The 27,562-nt window shown below is 37.2% G+C and overlaps 2 protein-coding genes across 2 annotated transcripts; one reads left to right on the top strand and one right to left on the bottom strand.

Annotated features, from left to right (window-relative positions):
- The first annotated feature begins 642 nt into the window (after positions 1–642).
- On the top strand, positions 643–19,466 carry LOC126814740 (neuronal acetylcholine receptor subunit beta-3). The gene is made up of 6 exons (XM_050540115.1): positions 643–741; positions 5,427–5,578; positions 16,228–16,272; positions 16,492–16,601; positions 17,575–18,098; positions 18,796–19,466. The coding sequence occupies exons 2-6, from the start codon at positions 5,552–5,554 to the stop codon at positions 19,134–19,136; spliced, it is 1,047 nt and encodes a 348-aa protein (XP_050396072.2). The 5' UTR covers positions 643–741; positions 5,427–5,551; the 3' UTR covers positions 19,137–19,466.
- Positions 19,467–24,844: 5,378 nt separating this feature from the next.
- On the bottom strand, positions 24,845–27,315 carry LOC126814733 (neuroligin-4, Y-linked). Its single transcript, XM_050540101.2, has 2 exons — positions 25,700–27,315; positions 24,845–25,192 (listed from the first exon to the last, which is right to left on the bottom strand). The coding sequence occupies exons 1-2, from the start codon at positions 27,235–27,237 to the stop codon at positions 24,904–24,906; spliced, it is 1,827 nt and encodes a 608-aa protein (XP_050396058.1). The 5' UTR covers positions 27,238–27,315; the 3' UTR covers positions 24,845–24,903.
- Positions 27,316–27,562: the final 247 nt, after the last annotated feature.

The following is a 27,562-nucleotide window of genomic DNA, read 5'->3' as shown; positions in this document are numbered from 1 at the left end:
CGTCTGTCTTTCAAATGGCAACAGCGATATTTTGCAAGTTACAATATTTAGTAATAGTAGTATACAATGTGTAGGCCAGTGTTTGACAGAATATGTCTCTTGTCTGAAATCGCTACAATCCTGGATAATCGAGACTTTGTTTTTTCTTGTACCGACTTTAGTAATGATGATGATCGAGTCTATGCCTAAAATTTAATTGTTAATATCTCGGTTCAGAATGGAGCAATGTGACTGAATTTTCCAGCATATTCTTTAGGCGTTATCAATTTTTAACTATTATAGCGATAACAGTCAACTCTTTATATAATCTCCCATATTGCCCCTTTTATCAATTTACATTTAGCGCGGATTAAGCCGTAGATAAGATTTATACACTTTAATGTAATGTAAAATTAATATAAACAACTGTAAAAAAATAATAACTTTGTGTCGATCGATTTAATTTTAATTGAGTAGATTTATATTATTGTACTTATATTGTTATTAATATACTAGAATTCTTTGCTTTGTTTATCACTCAATTAATTATTAAAACCCAAATGTTTTTCCTTTAATATATCAATTAATAAACCCATTTCACCATATTTCTAATACGAGTAATTGCGTCAATTGAGTCCCTCCAGTCTTTTAACAACTCTGATTACAAACGACTCAGCGCGATAGGATGTGCGCATAATAGGAGATTATCTTTATCAGAGGAAATGTTGATGCGTATGATCATCGTTTTGTTTTATTTTTCTGGTAAGTTCATAAACATTTTATACTTATCTTTAAAACTATTTGTATTTAAACGATAGATATTGTAGGTGGTATAGATAGGTGGTATGCAACTGAAATAATGAAAACGATTATTAAAAATGTATTCTTATGTGAAAATGTTACCTTTATTGATAAACTAAAGTGCACCAACTATGTATAATATATCTAAAGAATTAATGAAAACAGGATATTTTAATACAAACAGGAAATATTTCATAATGGGGGTTACATTTTGGCATAATAATACGTCTCAAACTACGCACACCAACTGCTTTTCTGTTCTTTTCTTATTTCGCCGGGGGATCACGTGGCTAAGTGGGTAAGACGCTAGCTCGCTAGCCTGGAGGTCGGGTGTTCGATCCCTGCATTGGCCGAGAAAGTTCATCCAAATTTTCCGGCGTGGTTCTCCCTTGTCAGTGATGCAGGACGGAGAGGCTGACAAGGAAAGCTGTCTAGTCGTTCGGATGGGACGAAAAACCGAGGTCCCGTGTACACATTGGCGTGCACGTAAAAGATCCCTTGGCAGTTGGAATTCGATATAAGAGTAGACCGTAGTGCCGCTGCCCGGGCAAAATTTCCCTCATAGCACACTGTATGGCGTATGCCCGTCTTCATTAGCCCAGGTTAGGAGCAGAACAGTAGGACGTTAAACCCATTTCATTTCATTTCATATTTCGCCGTGAAAAATTCAAAACGTTCTTGGTTGTGATGTGAAGGAGCATTTAGTCTTGCCATTTTTAAGTTTTGAAATGTAAATAGACAAAACAATACATCTTTAAAATTATGAAATATTTTAACACTATAAGAACGATAGTGTGAAGCGCCCTTAAAGTTGATATTCTTAATTCTATTGGTAATGTGAAGTCGTTTCGTTTAGTCGACAGACTAAGGGAAAAGAATACATACGGGAAATACAAAATTCATATTAATAAGGAATAGACACATCCCCTCAAAAGCTTAAGTATCAGAAGCCAATCCAGCTTCGTTCTGTTTGGTTTACCCACCTATCTTCACCAGACAAAATTTCACGGAGTGCGCTGTGTGTTAATTTTCGTCATACTTTTATTGAAGGTGGTCCAGTTCTACAGTTTCAGGCCTATAACACTGCAGCCTTGCACCCTGGTTTCTCAATACAAGAATTTAGTGGTAAAATGTTAAAATCTTTGTGCTCGTCTTCAGATGCATGATTACGACATTTTGCTGAGGTTTATTGATGCTATGCTTCCACATGTTTTTGTACGTGCAGGACAGTCAAAGACCTTGCAGGATACAATTAATGCAGCCAAGCTTGGAGAAGGTTATGGGTATCGACGGTAAGAGCCAATCAATTCTGGTGATAAACCTTTAATCCTTACATCACAAGTCATCGCGATAGGAAACAGCTTTCCTTTAACCCTCCATCTGTAAGCTACTCAGATTTTGTAAACTTACATCAGCAGGGATTCTGCACTGACGGAACAGTTTTCGCCGATGCATACATCTCAGCCTCAGCCCTCGTCTCAGCCACCGCCCAAATCGTACAGTCACCTAGTCAAATGTCGACGACTTACCATTCAACGCCTGTATCCTCACAGCAAATGTCTGTTTTGTTTGTCATGCCCCAGGTCACCGTAAAGCTGGATGCAATTGGATCAAGAGAGGTAACTATAGACCCGATCTTCATTGTTACCAATGTAAACAGTATGGATATACAACCTTTCAATGCCGACTACGTAAGTTACCTGACCATATAACAGACGTTAAAACTTTTATTTTATTAAAGCTGTAAATGAAATCCAAATGTTGTATAAAATTTCTTCTATTAAAACTTTGAAGTCCAAATATATTACGTACAGCTATAAATGTCTATACTTACTCTTGTGAAGCATATTACTGGCCCAAAATGAAATAGGTCTACAAAATATATATACACTTTTAAGACTAGGTAATAAATATGTTGGAGCTAATGTGTGTTTATAATTTCGCCATTTAACTCCCGAAAGAATTAAAGACCATTTAAATATATATTAGAAAACGAGTGGTATGACTGGTCATTTGTTCTCATAGATCCATTTAGCTTGTCCATATATTTCAAATTGCCATGTCTGAAGATTTGCATTCTTTTTCTCCCATGACGATATAATATATTGATGCTGACAGAGTATTGAAATATATTCTGAGCTGCTAAACTAGATATTTTAAAAGAATACTCGTAGCAAGATTGCTAGAATTTTTGCTCTTTTAGTTAGTACCATATTAATTAATATCTTTGGCTAATTATTAGATTCACACATTGTATAGAAGTCATATTGTCTAATATGTACTTAAATCAAAATGAGTGACATATTGTTATATAAAAAGAGTTATAATTTTAAATTGTGAACAGATATCTTGTGTGAAATTTCTACTGTATCCATATAAGGGTGGTTTTCGGCGTCATTAGGCAAATTAACCAATCTTTATAATTATTTACGTCATATTTGACCAATTAGATGTTTGAATGTCCAAACCCAAAGCTACAAAACTATCATATTTTTGAGCATCGTCAGACGCTTGATTCTGGAAGGAAAAGATGTAGCAATTTCTATCAGCAGACTCAGCGAGTCTGGCTGGATGGGGTTTGAGGAATGACTTTATTATTGTAATCTATTACGCTTGTATCTATGTGTCCAGCTATGATATATAAAATGTAAAAACGAAGTATGGCATTGTCATTCCTTGTAAGACAAACGTCTTAACTATTGATATAGTAAGAAGCAAATACACAACGTGAAGAGGAAGCAAAGACGACAAGTGAAAATACTAGACGATTACAAGGCTATTAAAATATGTAGTAGGAAAGAATGCATGGGTGGCGACCGGATTGGGGTCCGCTTTCCACGTCTGACAGAAAGACCCATGGTGCTACACTGCTATTACCCGTGCTAACAATACTCTTCCCTCATGCTATTACTGGTTGACTATAAAAAAAGGTTATTATTATTACAAACAAATAAGCACATCGTTGTAGTAAAGGGCTGGGCTAATCTGAATGGAAAAAATTGTAGTGTTATTGTTGCGTTATTTACATTAGAGGGTTAATGATTGCGGTGTGAAATCATGAGAAACGGGCTAACAGTGAGACTGATATCGCCACGCCAACCCTATTTGTACAATAATCTTTTTGTAAATTGCTTGAATCGTCCATTATCGAACATCAATACATTACGGTTGATTAACTTAAAAATGATGCTTCGAATAATATTTTGACAAATATCTTTAATATTAAAGATGCTTGGGACATGCAATGATGAGAAGGGTATGTTCTGTTCATGTTCTGTTACATCACAGGTATTCGTCGTTATGTTTTGTTTTTCTACAGAATTAAACTCTATACTATCCGAAAGGTATTTAGTTCAAACGGTGAATGAATAACTAAAACTTCAAAAATGATAATAGGAAGTGACGTCATCGACCAAAATAGACCAATATTAGACATCAGAGAAAAATTTTGTTTTTAATCCAATTTGAATGCGGTTTTTACCAATTTGTAGCTGTTTGTATTTCTTAACTTTTATGTCGAGACATTATGGTCTCTACCACGCATGCGATGATCTAATTTTATGCTCAAAAGTGAAAATTTTTAATTTTGAAGATTTCGACTTGAAACTTTCAGAATACATTACAAATGGGTGGATTAAGCCAAACATGTCAACAAATTTTTTTTTTCGATTATATCCCCTTTGAAGATGAAGTCAGGGTTTCAACTTCTTTAATTTTGCCTTATTTAAAAATATTTGTCACTACGAGTCGTCTATCAACTTTTTAGAGTAATCGCTTAAAGTTAAAATTCACAGGAAGTGCCACCATTTTGAAAATGCAAGTCAATCTTCAAAATCCTACTTGTCGTACAATTCTTATCGAATTTTCAGCATCGTCTTAATTTTGGAACTATTCGCAATCGATTGCCGCAGTAGAAAATTGATACTTGACCTACATCTTTTTTAAAGTGACGTCATAAAATTGAAAAAAAGCCAATGACAAACGATAAAATGGGTCATTTGATGCATATTCGGAAAATTTTATTAAAATCAGTTTATAAACAATGGTTATGTGCACCTTTTAAACAAAAATATAGATTATATAACTTAACCTTTAATATTGGTTATGTTTAATTTAATTGTTTACCAAAATACGAGTTTCTGGCTTCTACAGTGCATATAAGTCATTTGGGTATGTAATTGGTTGCCATCGAATTTATATAACGCGTCTTTTGTCCACATGACGTCTTCATTGAATACCATTAAAACTAAAGTAAACCGATTATCTCATAACGTGAAGCTATGCACGCGCGATAAGAACGTTTGGGCCTGTTTCTAATTTTATTCTTTCAAAAGAGTCACGGTGACTCAGTGAGCAAGGCGGCTGCCTCGCTAACCAGGCGGTTGGCTACCGGTATTCGCGTAAAGGAATTATTGACGGAATTCAAAATAAAATCAGGCCGGATTGCCGCTGTCCGGGTAAAATTACCGCATAGCACACTGCATGTCCGTCTGCCTTAGACCTATTAGTCTAGGTAGTTCACTTAGCACGCATTTCGCTGGCTGACCAGGAGGATAGGGTTCGCTCCCATTTTTTTTTCAATTGTATAAGGTCAAGGTCAACAACACACATTCTATTCTATTTATGAAGTATATATATTATTACAGGTATTCATTGTTATTCTATTAATGACGTTAACAGATTAAAAGAGGATCTATTTAAGAAGTCAAATTATTCAGCAATGATCCGCCCCAAGATAAATCAATCTGAAAGAACAGACATTGAAATAAGGATGTACCTATTAACACTGCTTGGACTGGTAGGTAAATATTACAAAGTTTGGACTAGTAGGTTGAATGCGATAGAAGCGTAAGGTGTTAGATTAGTGGGATGCAAATAAAGTTGCAGTGGTTCATTTTATCTCTTTATCACACCGTCTTCTAGGTCGTAGTAACATTTGATTGGGTGGTACCATGTGATACGCATAATCTTGAAAGTGGGCCTCTATATGTTCATACGATGGAGATTATAAATTTACCGAATGATAGAAGCCTCCCATTAGGCCGATTTATTTTTGTTAAAAAATATCTCCTTCTTGGCCGAAATAGTATTGAATTTTGACAATATGATATATATAATAGACTGAAACATTTATGGTTGTAAAGGAAATGAAATGCGGTTTAACGCCCTACTTTTCTGCACCAAACCGGGCAAATGATGTCCACTCGACGCAAAGTGGGTCATTTCGGAACCAACATATGGTTCAATTTTATTTCAATTGTTCGCTTGCGCTTTGGGGTCTTTAGCAGTGGGAGGAAACGACGGGGCTGGACAAGCGATCCTACTCCTTGTCGGGTACAACCGTGGAATCGAAATCACGCCCGTTGTCTCAATGACAGACCTTATGATATAGCGCACACGCGCTAACCATTCGACCACCCAACCCCACTCTTATGAATATAGTTTGACCACACCAGAAATGGATTTCTTGTAATGATATTTGAAGAAATAAAAACTTTTGTGTTGGTCATACGTTCTCCAGTCTGTTTTAATCTGAAACGTTTAGATAAATAGGCGATTTCTTCAAGTGCTGCTGGCATTGCTTAGACCCACTTTTATTTTGGGTATCTAAGGAATGTTGGACCACCCGTTTTATTAATTCAAAGACACCTACTGCTATAACATTATATATCATATTGTAAATATACTTATACCCATACTTTTTCTCGACTCTTTGATGAAAATGGGAGGGTATACACCGATACACGGCCACTTTTCTGAAAAGTGGCCGTGTATCAGTTGAAAAGGGACAAAAATAACAAAATCATGATTTACATATTTATTTGAACATCTACAACCCGTTTTGAACATGTTATGGTAAAAGAGTCATCATTTTCAACTGTCTCAGCACTTTTCGAATGTGCGTCACTCTCAGTCATATTCTTACATTTTGTCTCACATTTCTTTACATTTTGATATCCAGTCGCACTTTCACATTTTGTCGCGGCTTATGCTCATCTGCAGCACATAATCCAAATATTTTACTACTATAAATTAATCTCTTGGCATTTTCAACACTAAAAACTTTCACATTTTGTCGCGGTTTATGCTCATTCGCAGCACGTAATTCAAATATATACTGAGCGCCATGGAAAACGCATCACTTTTTTTCCCAAATATTTTATTACTAGGTGGTTTTGTATGTATAATATTATACAATACTATGAACTATTGTTTCACACAATGCTCCAAAAAGCAAAAGATATCGGCCCGTGTGCACGAAAAAAATTGCACGGGATGCACATGACAAACCAAATATTCACGTGCAGCATTAAAATTGTGTGTGATCCCTTTAAAAGCATGTTTTTAACTTAATGTGCAGTACATGAACTGTGAAACGTCAATTTGTCGTAATTTGTTGTTGAACGTGTGAAGGAATCAAGCTAGAGATGCCGAGACTTACTGAAAATCAACGGAATGAAGCCACGGGAATGTCCCGGGCTGGCATGTCTACACGTGCTATTGCCAGACACTTCAATTATCATCAGACCACTATTGTAAGGTTGGTGGAACGTGTTAAGAGTTACTGGATCAAAACGTGACCGTCAACGTCCTGATCCACAACGCGTTACAACCCAGGCTCAAGACCGCTACATTCGGGTCACTCATCTGCGTGACAGATTCCTCCCAGCGACTCGAACGAAGCAGTCGTCGGGAGACAAGGACCAGTAAGTGCCAACACCGTAAGACGTCGTCTAAGAGAAGTAGGACTCCGTGCACGACGACCTTATGTTGGAGCTACCCTCAAGGATCATCACCGTCAGCGGTGGAGCAGAGTAGACTGACAAAGTGTGCTCTTCAGTGACGAGAGTCGCTTTCATTTTTATCACGCTGATGGCCGTCAACGTGTGTGGAGACGTCTTGGGGAACGTCTTGCAGACTGCTGCGTCTTCGAAACGAATCGATAAGGTGGGGGAAGTGTAATGGTGTGGGGAGGCTTCACATTTCATCACCGGACCGCCCTACACATTTGCAGGGGTCGGGTTAATGCTGTAGCCTACCGTGATGATGTCTTGCAACCAATTGTTGTTCCAATGTTTCGAGCGCACCCACAACAGGAAAATGCACGTCCGCATACCGCCCGTTTTAGTATGGACTACCTGGCTGCTAACAACATCATTGTCTTGGACTGGCCAGCCATGTCTCCGGACATGGCACCGATAGAACATGTCTGGGATGAGATTGGACGCCGTCTGTATCGGAGACCACAGATGCACACCATTGCTGCTTTAGAAGCTGCTCTTGTCCAAGAATGGAACAATTTGCCACAGGCCCTCTTTCAAACATTGGTTAATTCCATGCGACGTCGCTGCACAGCGTGCGTAAGAGCCCGTGGAGGACACACGCGCTACTGACATGTGTTGTACTTTTGGTTTTGACCCCTCTAACTTTGTACGGTTGATTACAGATTAAACATCCATAAGTGCACACATGTGTTGTTATTGATGTGTTCCCATTTGAATATTGTTCACAATAAGAAGCAAAATGTTTACAGGATCATTTTGTTATACGAAAAACTAAGTGATGCGATTTCCATGGCACTCAGTATATTACTACACTACAAACTTGAGAACTCTACAATTCAGACTCGTCTTCATTTAACGGCTGTTCTTGTTTTTGTCTGTCAGTGGATGTCAATACCTCGCGAAGTTAATGAATTGATCTGTGCGGAAATTACTGTCTGATTCATCGTAAATTTTAAACGGATTTCTTCGATTATGAACAAACTACTTAACGTTGGTTATTATAAACTTACCTGTGTGTTTGTAATGAACTCCCGTTCGATAAAATCCATTGCACAACTAATTATCACAACGATGAAAACAAGTTCTCTCTTGAAAAATTGAAATATCACAAACTTTTCCCAGAGAAAAATACCAATATGGAAGATGGTTACGTCACTCTGCGGAAGATATCATTTCGTATTAGGGGTGACAGTATAGGAAATTCAAGTACAATTACGACAAGAATCCATGACCACTCGGACCAAAGATCACTCGGTTCAAGACCAGTCGGACCAAGTGATAGACCACTCAGCCCAAACAAATAGACTACTCGGACCATACAAAAAGACTATTCGGACCCAACAGAAAGACGACTCGGACCAATAATAAAATGTTGTTTTAATAAATTGATAATTGCGTTTGTTTTAATATAATTACTCGAACCAATAATAAAGTGTTATTTTAATAAATTGATAATTGTGTTTATTTTAATATGACTACTCGAACCAATAATAAAGTGTTATTTGAATAAATTGATAATTGTGTGTGTTTTAATATAACTACTCGAACTAATAATAACGTGTTGTTTGAATAAATTGATAATTGTATTCCAAATCGCAAAATATCGAGAACCACACTTGTAGTCACGATTAAAAAGGGGCATATAAACGTCCGGTCTTCGTATTATTATGTGCTGTTTATATTAACGCATCAAGGGCGGATAACTTGAAAACGTGTCTCCACCCCCCCCCCATATATAGTAACCCAGGGGTTAGTGGGGTAGAACGGAATGAAACCACTGGGGATACCGCGAATGTGGAAAAAGTAAAATTAGGCTATCAGACAAGAACAGTATACCCGTATATGTAGAAACTGTCAAAAGTCTGGAAATACCGAGTCTCATTGCAAGAGTAAAGAAAAATTAGATTGATATTTTTTTTTTGCACCATTATTAATTAATTTTAAAACTAATCGTTGATTTATTTACGTACACAAAATTGAACCAAACAACTCTAAATATAAGAATTCCGTATAAGAATTATTTGCTTCTTTGTATTGTGATTTAATAATAAATAAATAGCATATTGTCTAGCCTTATAATATAATTTAATTGGTCCGACTGGTCTTGTTTTGGTCCGACTGGTCTTAGTCCGAGTAGTCTTTGGTCCGAGTGGTCTGGATACCTACGACAATTGGCATTGAGTTTGAGCGTTCGCACACATAACTACCCGCATTCCTGTATTTAGTTACCGTCTTTTACATTCTAGTAAAATCTCTGCAAATTTTATAGCTTTACTTTTTGAAATATTTTGTTCTAATTATTTGATTAGCGACTCGGATGTGATTATTTACTTTTGAACACGCATGCCGCACAAACACAACTATACATTCGTTTTACGGGCTTTATCACACTTCGGTCAAAACTGTCGAATCGAGAATTAATGTTCCGCTTCTTACGGGGTCATACGGGCTTAGTAGCATTATATACCCACCCGGGCACCCAATACGGCAATAGACACGCTGAGGGCTGCCGCAACAATCTTAAAGATGTTACTGAAGCGGTTATTATTCGATCGAAAGAATGCGTATAAAATTAAAAATACACTCAGAGAATTCGGAGGTAAGCTTCATGATCCTTGTTAAATTATTTATAACATAAAGAAGATAGGATATTTATAGTTTATTCATGACTTTATTTTTACGAGTATCCGTGCAATCAGTGATATTTTAATTGTGAAGAAAATTTGATAGACTGGCGATCAATGGTTTCCATATAAATCTCCTATGTAATTGCCTTCAATTGATATTTTTCGTCGCCCAAACCCATATACGATCAAAATGATCGCGCTGTCAAACTATCTGTCAATGTTAACCAACCCCCGCAATAGGTATATTGGATTCGACCAATACGTCACGAAGACATTGTTGACATCGCCTCTGTCGAAATTGCAAGTAAATTTTCAAATTTTTCAAGAGAGAAATTGTTCTCATCGTTGTGATAATTAGTTGTGCAATGGATTTTATCGAACGGGAGTTCATTACAAACACACAGGTAAGTTTATAATAACCAAAGTTAAGTAGTTTGTTCATAATCGAAGAAATCCGTTTAAAATTTACGATGAATCAGACAGTAGCAAATGTACTTTGCTTATCAAAAAAGTTAAAATCCAATCTTTTGTACTGATCCCGAAGTGTCACCATATTCCTATGCAATTTTTTTTTCTCGTGTTTGGCGGAATTCGACTCATCTGCATGGCTTTAAATTCTTGATATTATAAAGTAGGATTCTTCGACGAATTCCCGCATTCATTTCTGCCATCCACTACAATGACGCAGTCAGGGTGTTGGCAAAACAACAAGAAATGGCTATTGTACAAAATGATTGGGTGACGTTTGCTTTTCTCAACCAATCAATATTCCTGTTATGAACATTTTCCCTGACTTGATTTTAACCGTGAAATGCACGTGTGGTGTACTGACATCATTTACCTGAGTCGAAATATGCGTTTGCGATGAGATAATTGGGGGGCTCTGAATGGGAAACTTTGATAAATTTGTGAAATGAAAAATGCTTTTGAAATTGGGAAAAATAGAAAAAATCTCTATTTCCCGAAAAAGTATTTAGTATAAGTCAGTTATATACCTTGTTTTATCGGTGTATGGGTTGATATACCGTCTCTTTTTTAAGTGGAGATCTCCTCGGCGATCCCTCGGAGCCCCACTCAAAAAAGAGACGGTGTATCAACCCATACACCTTGAAAACAAGGTATATAACTATTACAAAAAGCAACTAACCCTTTTAAATATTTATAAACTGTGTTCATTTGCTTGAGCAAAGTTTTGGTTCGCCTTAGTTAACACGAGTTAACTGGTTAGGGTTAGTGGAGTTACAACCTTTGCAGTTGCAACTTATATTCGCTCATGTGCACTCTGTTTCAGTTTGTTTGTTTGTGTCTGTTGCCTATTATTTAGAATAAATGTATAACACGTAATTATAGTAGGCAATACGACACGCGGCTTCTAACGGTTATAGAATGCAATGGGGGTGCTCATTATCTGTCATTTAGACAATTTGATGTGATTATTCTTGTATGTAATCCATAACCTTTAAACAAAAAAATACTAGCCGTGCTAATAACTTATTAATTTGTGGAACGATATCTAAGCCGTATAAGAACTAAAATTTCTGGCAGGCCGTCGGTTCAGCCACACGAACAAACGCCAAGCTTAGGATGATAATTGCTTTTGCGTACGTCTCCATCTTCTGTTAAAACACTATAAATTAATCATTACATCAATGACGATAAGTGTCGCGAAAACAAGCCAGTAGCTTATCTAAACGTAAAACGTGGAAGGATGACTTCAAGAAATCTGATCTCTGTCGTGTTCACTATATTTTCCAGACACGTAATATATCTTTGAAACAAAAATTCATAGAAATCAAAAGGTTTCATTCTCTCCAATCAGAATGTTTCACCCCAAAGCCGGTGGACATGTTCGTTTCATTAGCGTAATTGGTGAAAAGCAGTAAGACGTTAAACCCCATTTCATTTCATTGTTTATCTACCGATTTTTCATTGAGGCCATATTCTCTCCATTGTACTGATCTTCGTGTTTTCTACTTTCACTTTAATTTCTATTTTACTTTGTTTTTACACCACCTACGCCAGCTGATTTTCGGCTTAATCTTGTGCTTTTCCCTCTAACTTCCTATATAGACCAATATTCCTACAATTAAGGCTATGTAGTCGGACCACTATATGGTACTCTACACAACTCTGCACTGCGGTTATATTTAGCTAATCCAAAATATGGTTTCTTAATTTCGTAAAATCAAATCGCCCAGATTTTAATGCAATGCTAAATATTTAGTTCAGAACCAGCCAAAGAAGGCGACATCACAATCGACAACATCTTTGAAGAATTCGGGCTGATCTATTTCAGCAAGTAATTGGTGAAATGAAATTAAATGAAATAGTGTTTAACGTCCTATTGTTCTGCTCCTAAACTGGGCTAATGAAGACGGGCATACGCCATACAGTGTGCTATGAGGGAAATTTTGCCCGGGCAGCGGCATTATCGCCTACTCTTATATCGAATTTCAACTGCCAAGGGGTCTTTTACGTGCACGCCGATGTGTACACGGAACCTCGTTTTTTCGTCCAATCCGAACGACTAGACAGCTGTCCTTGTCAGGCCCTCCGTCCTGCATCACTGACAAGGGGTAACCACGCTGGAAAATCTGGATGCAGGGATCAAACACCCGACCTCCAGGCTAGCGAGCCAGCGTCGTACCCACTTAGCCACTTGATCCCCTAGCAAGTAATTTGTACTCATATGGGAGCAAACTATGCCCCTTTAGTTTCTTATATATTTTTTATATTCTTACGGGACCGATTTTATGTAAAGCTTTCTGCCGATAAGTCCACAATGTACAGCATGATCCCAAAATAATAATTATCACACTTATTCAGGGTATTTGTGTAATAACAATATACACGTTAGCAAAACAAATGGAACTTAGTCACGTTATTGATGTAATTAAAGTTACATCCCACTTCTACCTCGTTGCCAGGGGCAACCTTTGATAAAACTGTCCTGTTTATTTCCAATACAGGCATAAAAGTATCCGTGTATCAGAAATGGACAGTACGCTTTCCAGAAAGAGTACTGTTCATTTCCGACAAACAAACACTTTTATACACGCATTGAAAATACGCAGGATGAAAACAAACGCCTAGAAAGTCATAAATTTTATTACAAATAAATTTCAACGGATGAACCATCCGCCGATGCACACTTCACCATTATTGACCCACGTTTTGCAGTGTAATTGCAGTCCTCTACGCCAGGGACAAGTTTTTTTGACGATGTGGTTGGCTCTATTTTCACGTCATCTAACTGTGGAGTGGGCAGTTTTGGCGATGTGGTATGCTCTATTTTCAGATCATCTTCCTCTTGGGCTGGTCGTTTGGGCGGTGGCGGCTGTAATACATCCGATATCTCCTTTTGCTTAGATGTAGAAGTACGTTTGTAGACTCTTACTGCGTTGCCTCGATGCCCTGTCCTTTCCATTACTAGCTGTTCTTCATAGCCTTCTTGAAATAGGATCGTGGCCAAAGTAACCTACAAAAAACAGTACGAACATTCGTCAACTGTATGGCCAAAATATTAGAAACGAAATGAAATGGGATTTAACTTCCTACTTTTTTTGTACCAGCTGGGCTAATGAACACCAAAAGACATGCAATGTGCCACGGCAGCGTCCATTACGCCTACTCTTTCGATTTCCAACCGTAGTAAGGGGCTCTTTTACGCACTGACAATTACATACACAGGACCTTGGTTTTCATCCCATCAGAATGACTAGGCGATTTTCCGTACGAGGCGCTCCAATAACATGGGAAGAAACGAACAATCCCGATGAAACCTGGGGACCCACTGGTACGTGAGCCAGTGCCACACTCACTGAGCCACCGCGGCTCCATAAGAAAACAAATTTATTCAAAATAAACTTGCCTTTCCTGAATGACCAGTAAAGCGTCCTTCAAGACCAGCTTGATTACACATTGTGCTGAAAAATTTCTGGATTTTGTGTAATCCAAGCTTTTGCCGAGAAAACCTTGTTGAGCTTTCTTTATTTGGTGAAAGTGCTCGTCTATAGAAGGGTCCTTCTGGGGGTATGTTGCTTAAATAAGTCTTCAACAGTGCAACTGCACATCGTTCATTACCCGGATATGCATACTGCTTAATGTCTCTACAAAAGAAACAATTATTAAGACATTAAAGTAGCTAAGTCTGTAACTCAATATCATCAAAAATCTTCGATATTGAAAACACAAATTATTTGTCAATTCAAATCAACATTGGTCTTATGATCTTACAGGGAAAAGATGGGCTTCTGAAATCCAATATTTAAGACAAAACAACCATTTTACCATTGGTACACGAATCGTGTACCAAAATGCGTTTTAGCGCCATTTGGAACAAACTAATCAAAGAACGCGGCTAGACATATTCCACAAGTCATGTCAAATGTTGACGCTATATTCTTATCTGGAGAGCATGCGCAATAAATACCATCAGTGTAGACTGGAATAACCAGACGCTAAAGATTGCCATTCAATTGAGACTCCTGACGTATTTCGCCGAATATAACTGATTAGAAATTACAGTAAAAACAGAAACGATTGAATGTAAATCAGTTTATATACAATCAGATTACATTATTTTATGCGTTGCGACCCATTTGTGTCAATTTCTAGATCCCAAATATTAGCGATTTAGCTCCTTTAAACACCGACTTCCAGAACTATCGGCAAATAAATATTCTCATATAATTAGCATAATTAAATTATAAGACTAGTCGCAAAAAAAATAAATAAATAAATCACCCTTACTTGAACTGTACTTTGTCCAAGTCCGCCCTGGTTGTTTTTCGTTTTTCTGCCTTGAAATCGAACAAATTCACCCTTGTCATCCTCTCCAAATGCAAATTGAGAAACTTCAAGATTACAGTGCTCATCCGCAGCCCTCAGAACAAACAAATTACAATTATAAAAATAAACAGCATTGAGTAATCCTCTGGAATTATTCAAAGCAAACGTTCCAGAATTCCACAATTCCTGCTGATCTGCCCGTGTCACAGGATCAGCACGTTTTGTATGCGTTCCTATGCCTTGGCTGTTTAACTGCTTCATTACTGCGGCTAATGTACTCCGGAAATTGACAAAATGATTGTTATTGTTGTCCATAAAATTCAGGTCATACCGTTTGCATGTGTCACGAATAAATCTCCAAATGCCAATACATATACTTTTAAGAGACAAAGCAGGGTAGTAACTGCCGTCCTGCCTTCTAGCTTCGCACACAAATCTGCACAGCCAATAATCCAGACTTTCTGCTGTTATTTTCGAAGAGAGAGGTGCCACAAAACAGTATTTTTCACTTTCTTGGACGCCATTCGAAGTCACAGATGAATTTCTCTGCAAGGCCCACGAATCATAAACTTTGACACACCACCGAGTATTTCGCTTGGTCTGAGTTGGAATTCTACTTTCCTGCATCGATTCAATATAACTAGCACTTACAGGTTTAGCAAACCTACTTTTTTCTTGCTCTTTCGTTAGATTAAAGTCCTCTATATCGTCAAGGGGAATTTGTGACAGCATCACGTCACCGACTTCGTCAAATACATCCTCCATCTTTCAGTACGGAGTGCAGTCTAAAAAAACACGTGACTGTTTTACGCTCAGGGTAACGCAGCAAAACGCACGTGTAAATGCAATACTACTCGGTCGTTTCTCCACTGCGAAATCATTCTACCATGACATGTAACGTGATGCACAGAAAGGGATAAATGAAAGAACAGAAAATATTTGTCACATTTCGATAATGTGATGTAAGTAACTTATTAGCACTACTACTTACATTATTAAACTATACACCATTCAGTCAGAATCAAATAGTAAGTGAATGAGGGACGGGCTACACATAACACCGACAAGACATACCCGCAGATGAGACACACAATTACAGACATTACAAGAGGTAAGCAACAAGATGTGACGGACGGACAGGGTTCTTTTAAAGGTGCGTGGACAACATTTTTATGCGATTAAAGTTTTTATTCCAAAGAGATAATTGGTGATATAAATGTATGATTATATGTTTTCTCTTTCAGGATACACGGGAACAAGTGCTGAGAACATCAGGATTTTACGTCATAGTTTGTATTAATATTATTTATTTAGCAGCACACGTCATAATGATAAGTTTACAGGGCTGTTTGTAATTTAGTGTCCGACCCTAACCAAAATTTGTCCAGATACAAAATCACAATAAATATAATATTGCAAGCTTCTTAAAAAAACCTGGGCATTCCGATCTATATCTTGCATTTGACATAAACATTTTGGGGTTATTGTTATTTTTTTTTATCTTTTAGTCTTGGACAGATGAGCTACTCAGATGGAATCCCGACGATTATGGTGGTATTCTCGAGATAACTGTTCAACAAAAAGAAATATGGTTCCCCGATTTATATGCAGCAAATAGGTATGTATAGTTGGAACTGAAATAATTCTAATCGGTTAATTTCGTTAAATTTCAAGGTATCCAAATACATATTTTTTAAAAGCGATTGGCAATCTCAAATAATGAATGAACTGCCTAAATACGAAACTTTCAAAATGATAATACCCACTAGTGAAGTAGTATAAATATATTTATCTCAAACAATAGATATGCCTAAATATAAACCGTTTGTATAATGCTCTTTCAACTGGCGACAGTCATTTCAAATTTAAACTTAAAGTAGAAAAGGGCACATTTAATACTGTCCGATATCTTAAAATGACAGATTTTGATCAATAGCTTTTATATGGCGCTAGTATGAACAAGGAAATATACTGAACGTTACGAAGAAACATTACCAATGAACAGCAAAACAATGGCGATTGCTTGATCATTAGCTATCTTCGTCAATTACTTAAACAGATCACAATTCTATGAAATACAATTACTGCGTATTGCTCAGCGACGTTTCGACTAGACAATATATACATGTGTACAACAATACTTGGTCAATTCTGAATTAATTAGTTGTTAAAATCACATGGTGAATAGTGATCCTCATTAAAATATAAGTTATGTCGTCTCCACTGCGGAAAAACAAAACAAAACCGTTTTACTCATAATCAATGTGGTTGTTAAAAGTAAATATTTGGATTGGTGCCCATGCTTACGACTATGTGTAATCCCTATCTTTCGTTTTAATATCCCCCGCCTTTAAAATTGGGACAAGATAACTTTGATTCTATAGCTGATGGAGAGTGGTGAAACTTGGTGTATAGTTTCTCTACCTGGTACCTTGACTATTTTGATCGTGAGCATTAGACTAAGTATGGATAAGCAGTTTGATTGCTTGATACTCTTGGAAAGATAAATTGGCAATTAATTAATATGTGTCATCTATTTATTTTGAGATTTTGATGGGTAACATTAATCTCACTTTTGACTTGTTTTTCAGTATACGTGGTTATCAGAAATTCGGAACTGATGATTTAAGACTTTATGTTAATCATTCCGGTACAGTTGATTGGGAACCAACTTTTTCATTAAGTACAAGTTGTTTTGTTGACGTGTCGCTGTTTCCAGTAGATTCCCAGATTTGCAGCATAATAATCCTGCCCTGGATGACAACAAACCAGGAAATTACTATAAAAAATCCGAAATTCGACAATTCGCTCTTCGAAGCCCCTAATGGGGATTTTGCAATTACACACACAAATGTGACTCAGGCTTTCTATCCGGTATATGAACTAACTTTATCAAAATTTACCCTTGCAATGAAACGAAAATCATCGTTATATCTTTTAAATGTTGTTGGACCTTTCGTGGGTATATCATCCTTGTGTATTATCAGTTTTCTCATTGACTCACAGAGTGGAGAAAGGTTATCTGTATCCATAACGGTGTTGCTAACCCTTACAGTATTTTTGAGTGTAATAGATGATCTGTTACCCAAGACAGCTAATAGTATTTCCTATTTTGGTAAGTATGATATTTCTACAGAAACTTCATTTATCCATCCACCCGATGTCCACAGTTAGACATAAATGATGTTCGTAAGGGGGCGTCTTTGCTCGGCATTTAGTTCAGGTTTCCTCGAACATCAGTGTGAAATACTATTATTTATTTATTTGAGGACTTAGATGTGACGTAAAACTATAAAGCTATGGTTCATATTCTGCGCGTGTCCGAACTATGCAAACACTATAGTATAAATCAACCCAATACTTCAATATAATTTTAGTTCATTGTCATAGGGCATCAAACTCAGTTGGGGGGAGGGGCTGAGGCTTTTTGCCCGTTTATTTTCTTTGTCACCCGAATTTTCAGAAAGAATCAATCGTTAACTAAAGCGAGTTTTCCACAGACGTTATTACGCGAATTCTTAAGTTTTATAGTATGGGAAATACATTGCCCGAAAAATAGACGGTTCACTGAAACTGTTAGGTCTGTAACCCCCTCCCCGACTCCTAAGCCTATGTGTAGTTTGTGATAACCGATGACGGGGAGAGATGGGGACACTTTCACGGTAGCTTATCTTTTAACATGTTGTTTTACACGACTTTTCACGCACATCGAATTTGTTAAGGGGTTATCCATAATTCGTAAATAAAAATTTAATTACTTCCTTTGCATGCATGGATATTTTACTTACCTTCATTTCTTATTCTTTTTTCAGTGATTTATGTGGCATTGATGATTGGGATGAACTTTCTCTGTGTACTCTGTAATGTAGCTACCCTCTGCATTCACAACAGAAGCAAAGAAACCCCAATACCGACATGGTTGAGTGTGATTCTGATCAAAGAAAATTTGCTTGAATCCAATGACACACATTCTGTAAATTCCTCAACAGATCTGGAACCATCTAGCTATGTTTGTTGTCATAACCTTGAGTCCAGAACTAGCTGTAACCACTGGCCAGAAATAGCCAAAATAGTCGATCGGGCATTCTTCATACTAATCGCTTTGGCCCTAGTTTCCATTAATTTTGGATTCCTTATAATACATATTATTTAATCCCCAAGCAGATAAGTCTAAATCTGCCTATTCAGGTCAGGGTCGATTTTAACAAATTGTTTTTGCCTTGGAATTTTACAATTTAGACAGTACAGTAAAGATCAATTAATCAGAAGAAAGCCGTTTGGTGGTCGCTACCGTTAAACTTCTACACTAAACAAGTTTAACCTCACTTGAAAGTCTGTTTGATTTATATATTTAGACACTAGTGTATTATGCACCGTGAGCACGTTTTGTAGATTATTCGCTGTGGGAATATATGCCCCCCCCCCGTATTTATTTTTGGGAGTTTGTAGCCCGGATTCTGCTGGAATAAAAAGTCGTATCTTGTCAGATTGCTGTTACCTGGTTTATAAGATGAGATACCAACCCCAGACGTGTGTTTAAACACCAACACACACCTGGGGTTACCTCGGTGTGTATTCCTTAGACTTTAAAATGTGTTTTGATGGATCATTTGATCAAATAGAATGGCTGTAACACTACGGGAACAGTTGTGACTATCTAATTAGGAACTCCCAGAAAACGGCCCGTGATACCAGGACTGTACATAGACTTATTTCCCATGATCAAGTAAATCTGGAACACTTTGTTGATAACTATGTTTTTAGATCTTAATAACATCTATAATACAACGGTTATATACAGGAAACTACACACACAGCTATGACATTTTAAGTTCTCTATCCCCTAGCTTGAGTTTTGCGGCGGTGTTTCCCAACCTCTCAGCCGAGGAGGCTGTGGCAACAAAAAATGATGCCTAAAGAAACTTAAATACCACACGTTCTTTATAAAGAGGATACGTGCATGAGTCATGTACTGACCCCCCCCCCCCCGGGAAAGTGGCCAGGTACACTTTTATCTGATTGTTCAGCTGCATAGAGGCTACCCTGAATTTCAACACAGTATACTTACAGAAGCGGGTGTCCAAGTTTCTAACGCATGAGATTACCATATTTGGATTACCAGACTATGATGCCATTGCCCGATTTAAAACTACCAGACATATCCTTGTTGGCCTAGTTCTCGTTGTCACTGGTACTAGCTAACTTTACAGAACTTAAATAATTTCTACAGTATATATGCCCTGTAGTATTACATGGCCATGAGTGACTGGAAAATCCCGCCATTTTCTGGGCTATCTACCGAAGACCGTAGGACTTGACTGCAGAAATTCCAAGCTTGGGCTCAAAACTACATGGGTGATAAAGAGAGTATGTGCAGTCGCCTGAACAAAATCGATAACGACAAAATGTAGGTACATTTCCGTGGTTTATTAAGTCAGTCAGTAGTACAACATGTACCTGAAAATTCATTTGAACCGACAAAACCATGATTATCGCTTATCCATAGGCTCAGATACTGTGCCAATTCTGTGTAATGTGTTAAATGTAGGTCAAGTTCAAAGCACAAGAATTTTACAGACCTTATCCAGTGCTGGAAAGTTAATTGTAATATTTTCTTTTGTTATACCATGTATTCATATAAAAAAAATTGTTTGAGACGGGCTCACCTTTACAGACCTGAAGCAATGGCCCGAGAAATTCGCACAGAGAGCGAAATGTTGGGGTTTTGACGGAGTGTCTATTTATGTCGTTCAATCAAATCTCTCCTGACAGCGGAATCTGTATTCAGCAGCCCTTCAAGGGAATTTTCATGACTGGCCGCTTAACAGGAGTGACCTCTTAATAAAATCAAAGTGTTTGTTAATAGGCCTACTGGTATCTAGTAACATTGTACGCTTGGATGCATCGAGTGTCGTCGCCGCCGATCAAAACACTTTTGACTTAAATCTCCGACATAAATTATGTAAACGTGTCTGTTTGTATCAACCTTAATTAGGGCCCACCTATCATGTATTCAATGATATTTATCCATTTTTGTGAAGAAAATCCATGAAGTACTTTTATTTTATCAAACAAGCACAAGCCAAAAACAACTGTTAGAAGTCAGCTACGTGGTTTAAACTTATGATAAACAGCTACCACGTATGGTGATTGTACAATGTTTACGTTTGTAGCTATTTTGGATAGCCTCCTTTGTCACACAATTAATATGTCTGCAATAGTTTACTATGCACTGCTTAATTAAGCATAATAAATTTAATTTCGTGCGTTATGACGTAATGTGGTCGCGATTGTCAATATATACTTTTATAGTAACCTAGTAACGATCTGACTAATACCGATTGATTTAGTAGGCTTTAATGTATTGATTGTTGACCGGACTGTTGATCAGTCATAATTTGGCAGTGTTTGGGTGGAATTATGTCTAATCAAACCAAACACTGCGAGGAGGATATCGGTTGATAAGGAGAATATCACATGATGCATGTTAAATAATTGGTCAGACGACCTGTGTCTGTGTTCTTTTTGAGAGACTGTAACGCGGAATTTGGATTAAAATGTATCTTGTCAGATTGCTGTTACCTGTTGCAGCTGTGTAGATTACTCTGTCCCTACTATCTATTTTCTGCCGTGATTCATCTTTCTTTTCTTTTTTTTTGGGGGGGGGGGGGCAAAAGGAATCAATTCTTCCCACATCTGACACAAATTTTATAATAATATAACACTATTTTTTCAAGTATAATTTTGCGATTCAAAACCTTAAACCAAATACGTTTGAATTGGTTCACCATTATGAAACTCGCGTTTGCGAAGATCGGGAGTTGTGGGTTCGAAGCTTCGTTGAATTTTGTGTCCGATGTGACGAGAAATGACCCCTTTTAGCGAACAATGAAGTATCGAGGTGAAAAAAAGAAGGTAAGGAATCCAAAATAGCCTTAGAACAGAGGTGGGATAGAGCGGTATATTCCTATTGCAGCTTAATAGGGACGGACAGGAATGGTGAGAGGACATTGTCCGATCTGAGACGACCGTTCCTATAGGAACACATATGACAGCAAAAGGGTTTAAGAAGTTAACTAGTTCATTGCTACACAAAATATTGAAAATAAGAGTATTTTTAAAAAAACACAGCAAGGTCAAAGATCGGTTGAAATACAACAATAGCCATTACCCTAATAGTCCAGTCAATTTACGAAAAATAAGTGTCTACCCCCAACAAATTGCAAGACAAAGTTTTTGATGGTTGTTGGGTATACTGAATGACATTCTAAAATTTTACCAAAATGTGACTTTCTAAAAGTTCCAAATTTTGAGATTAATTGTTAGGTCTTTTAGTACATCAGTGAAATTATGAAAAAGGGGAGGCCACCCCCCAAACAATTGCAAGAAAAGGTTTTTGATGGTTTCTGATAGAGTTCGGGGTACTGAATCACATCCTAAAAGTTTACCAACATCGGGGTATCGGAAAGTGGTAAATTTTGAGGGTAAATGCTAAATTCTTTAAATTATTTTCCTGTAAAAGGGAAAACTTCAGACAAGCATAAAGTCGTCAATTTCTAAGCGACACAAGGTGTCCGGGTCAATCTTTCATATGAAATGGTTTCCATATTATGTCCGATGCTCCCTTGTGCCATTTTCATGGGTAACCCTACCCTAGAAATCTATGACAGAGAACCCATATATATGAATGGGCATAACTCTGCATTATTGCGTCATAAAATAGCAAAATTGGTTATTCTCTCAATTGTAGACAGGCCCGCAACTGGGGGGGGGGGGGTGCAAAAAGTTTCGCCCCCCCCCCCCCCCCCCCGTGAAAAAGTTGTTCAGTGGGTTTGATAGTATCCAGGATCCATGGCATTGGTCAAAATTTGCTGTTCCAAAATTTTATAAAAGGAGATCAATAACAGAACGTGCAATATAGACCGTTTATGGCGACTATAACGTCGTGTTATTCTGTGGTCGCCATCTTAAAGTTTGGAGTGATAATGTTGCGCTACAAGCACCGTCCACTCATCTCCAAAGGAACTGTGTTCATGAACTATCATGATAATATCTTTAGGGTAGCTTACAACAGCTATAAGATGACAACCAAGAAAGACATGACATAACAGTACATCATAAACTGTCCACCTTGCGTTATTATAATGCCAGATGTAATTTTTATGATCAAAGATACTTCAATGTTAATTCCTGTTAACCTCTATATAAAGATTTATAGGGCATAAAAGCAAAACTTTAAATGTTTTAGTACGTAGATGTGCCGGTCGTCATAGTATGTCATTATTTGGCTATATGACGTCATATTACTTTTAATGGGGTCATTTATTTGACATTTTTGTATCATATTGTTATATGTTTATTATACATATAGGTTCTAAAAACAACCATTTAGGATTTTCTTGAACATTGAGTAGTCTAATGTAGGCCATCTTGGATTTTACCAATTTTTACCACGTTCTGGTGCGCAAAATTTGGTAACTTTTGGGATGTAATAAAGTATACGGTATACCTTATAAATAAACGCAAAAATGCATTAAAACCTTTTCTTGCAATTTTTTGGGGGTAATCATAAATTAACTGGCCTATAATCCACGCAATACTGATGGTTTTAATAGACCCCAAAATCAAAATGAAGACTTATTGACTTAGGGTGTCCATTAAACTGTGCTCAAACTTTGGATGTGTTATGTCCGTGAATGATTGATCAAAATGACGCAAGTTGGTCATTATACACGTTGATTTGAGAATAATTGTATACCTTCATATTTTTAAAACAAAGATCATAGTTACTTCCCTTGCACTTTGCTAATTTATCTATGGCGAACAGCATGTAACGATAACACAGTTGTAATACACCAATCTTAATCTTGTTTAAAGTTAGTAAGTGGTTTATCACATAATTAGAACCAAAATTATTCTTTTTTCATTATAAAAATCTTGAAAAGAGAATAATTCTGGTTTGTTAAAGTAAAAATAGTTTAGAAGCCAGGGGCCTGTTTCACCAAATCTTAACTAAAGATAAAATCTAATTTTAGCAGATACTTCAATTTTGATTGGCTAAGCACTAAAATCAATCTAATATTATCCAATCAAATTACTAAAATTTGGATTTTATCTTAGTTAAAATTTTGTGAAACAGGCCCCTGTTTGATAAAATGGGTTATTCCGTGTCAAATCAAGGCTGATATTCCAAATTTTATGTTGATCGGCCTGTCCGTTCATATGATATATATGGCCCAATTAATTCGGCGATTTCAGCAAAATGGGCGTGGCCGCGAACATCGAAATGACCATATTATTATTCATTATCTCAGTAACCAATGAGAATTGTTAGAAAGACAATCCCAAATGGGTGTTTTAAAGAGTTTACTGGTAACAGCGGAAGTTTGAGGAGACGAAGCATCAATCAACGTTCTATACTTTAAACGTTGTTGGGCCCGTAGCGACCATTTCTTTTGATCTGAATGATTCAAATCCTATAACTTTACTCACGACACATTGTTTTAAATACCAATATGTATTTAAAGTTAAAGATGCATTATGTACGAGCTAATTCCACCAATTGCGGGTTTTTGTTTTTGGCTTCAAATGATATAATAATAATTTGAATTTTAGACATATATTCACTTGATAAGCCTAACACTCTAGAACATCGGATGGGTGAGATTTAAATGGATTGAAACAAGATCGACATTTAATAATTTAATTTAAAAATGGATAATCTAGAACTTAGTCCCGATTATCAAGTACTGTTGCTACGATATTAAACCAAAAAAATTATAGCAAGCTTTTTATCTAAATCTGACATAAACATGATTATTTTAAGATTATTTTAAATAGATATGGGTTACAGGATTATACTATGTGATAAGAAACCATATTTATTAAGCGAAAACAAAGTTAGTATAGTCGTGTTTTCTCTACATATGTGACAAAAAGACAAATAATATCAATACAAATGGTATTACTATGTTACATCTGGCAATAGAAATATTGCAAGATGAGCTCGTACAGTACTCGTTCTCTTTCACAACAGTTTCTGTAACTCGTTTGATATACCCAGGAAGATAGTTTATCCAAAAGTCGACGTGTTTGGCATCTAAATTGTGTTTCATAGCTGTTCTTTGTGATGCAATGTATAAATATTCCCTTTTCGTGTTGGTATATTCATTCCATTCTATCGTGGGCGACCTCGGCACATTAGGATCACTGAAATTTGATTAAGTGCAAATTTAAGAATAAGAAACGATGTACATTACCGGATATTGAAAGGAAGCAGCATATCCATGGCACAGATCCTGAAATGTTCTTAAAAGCGGGGTGAACAGAGATGCAACCCGAAGAAAATGCTTGTGTGAACCTTAATTCTGGTGTTAAATACGTGCATCTTCTGTGTAAGCTAAACAGAGTTACGCTATTTGATTAATATGGGAGAGAGGTACATATATTTAGACAATATTCTGCTTGCGTACACGGGTCTTAAGCAGTGGAAGAAAACGGGAGAAAACTCACGAAGTCGGGCGATCCTACTCTTTGTCAGGTACATGTACAATAGCTTATAATCTATAGCGCACACGTTAGTGACACCCCCCCCCCCCCACACACACACACACACACACACACACTAGTTATGAACGACTACGCATGTTCCTACTTAAGAATGTCTAAACACCGTAATATTTATTTTATATTACTTAAACTATGAAAATATCTTACCCCGATTTGGCAAAATTTGTCCAATAATCCATCACTTTAGCAACTAAATTCCATTGTGACGCACTACCTAATTGGGTATAATTGTAAAATGTCTCGATTGATTCCGGAAAGCCAAATACATAAAGAGTTTCATCCGAATGGACAGCGCCTTTGATCCAAGGATCGCGATATTGAAATGGGAATAGTTCATCAAATTGGTATTGGTAGGTTTTAGCCCTCGTGTTTTCATTGGCATGGTTGTCTAGAGCTAAAATGGTTGGATATAGAAAGTTTATAGCTGTCATGAAATCCGTTGATTGTTTGATATGCAGATCTTTATTGGCGGCTTCCTCGAAGTTTGTATACTCAAACATTACAGCGTCAAGAATTTTGTGGGCGACACTATACCCATACCTCTCATACAGTACGGTAGATATTATATGTCTATTAACGCTTTTAATTTCATTGATGGAAGTTGTAGAGTTGGTTAAAATAGCATATTGCATTGCAAAGGCTGGTGGTGTAAGGAACGATTGACCATCATATCCATTTAAACCCATAAGTAAATCCAAATTATTAAATTCTGACAGCTTAGTGTTACTGGTGGGATCCGTCAACGCAATTAATTTATTTACGTCTACAATGTCGTCATCAAGGGATGGGCCCCAATCCTGGTCACCGATAGAGGAACTCAAATCAGACCACTTTGCAATTAAGGTAAGATTATCTAGATTTCTTAAACATCGAACCATGTCAATATTGGTGATGACAGGACAATTGAATTTGCGGGCATACTCTTTAGCTTTATCAACAGGTTTTGAAATAAGGGCCCATTCTGCATTACAAGAACCACTTTCAGCTATAGCTCTGTGTATTATACCTTGATTACCAGGATATGTTGCTTGATACATGACAGCTGCTGCACCTGACGATTGGCCAAATAGTGTGATATTATTTGGATCCCCGCCGAAACTTAGTATGTTGTCTTTCACCCACACCATAGCCATTCGTTGATCCCATAGGCCATTGTTTGCATCCACAATATCGTCGAATACGTTTAAGAACCCAAGTGGGCCTAAACGATAATTTAATGTAACTACCACCACTTGTCCATAAGCAGCTAATTTTTCACCACCGTAAGCTTTTCCATCTCCTATCCTAAACCCTCCACCGTGGATCCAGACCATAACAGGTACTTTGTCGGCACTACCAGTTGTATCGGGGGAATATATATTTAAAAATAAGCAATCCTCGTCCATTTTATCAGGAGTATAATAAGGCGAGTATTGAGGACAGGATGCGCCAAATGTCAACGCAGAAAAGGTGTCGTTAAATTTTTCTTTTTTTACCGGTTTTCTAAATCTCCGATTCCCTGTCGGAGGCTCGGCATACGGTATACCAAGAAACGTGGTAATGGCCGCTGAGGTTGGCCCAATAGTAATAGTTTGAACATCGCCTATAATTATACCCACACTAGAGTTAACTGTTCTATGAGATGCTAGACTGGTTACAATAAGTGTTAAAAACTGTATCCATAAAATCCTTTCAACGAAAGTCATGGTTGTGTAGCTATCACACACCGCTCTAAACCACGCGAGGACTAAATTTGGTCGCCAACCTAGTCTAATTTATCAAAGGCCGTTCCCACCTTTATCTTTCTATAAATATAAACCTCAATATCAACATACATTCATTTCGCGGCGTACAAGGGTGGATCCAGAGACCATTGATAGGGAGCACGGGCGGCAAAGCCACAGGCTGTGAACGCCAAAGACGCAAAGCGCACAACTGGGGATCTGCTGAGTGGTCTCCCCCGGAAAATGTCGAAAATTAGAATCCCGAAAATGCCATTTTCGGTATCTGAGACAAGAATCCGGTTCTAAA

Source organism: Patella vulgata, chromosome 3 (assembly GCF_932274485.2).
Source record: "Patella vulgata chromosome 3, xgPatVulg1.2, whole genome shotgun sequence".
Taxonomy (NCBI): Eukaryota; Metazoa; Mollusca; class Gastropoda; family Patellidae; genus Patella; species Patella vulgata.
This window is presented reverse-complemented; position numbering and strand designations above follow the sequence as displayed.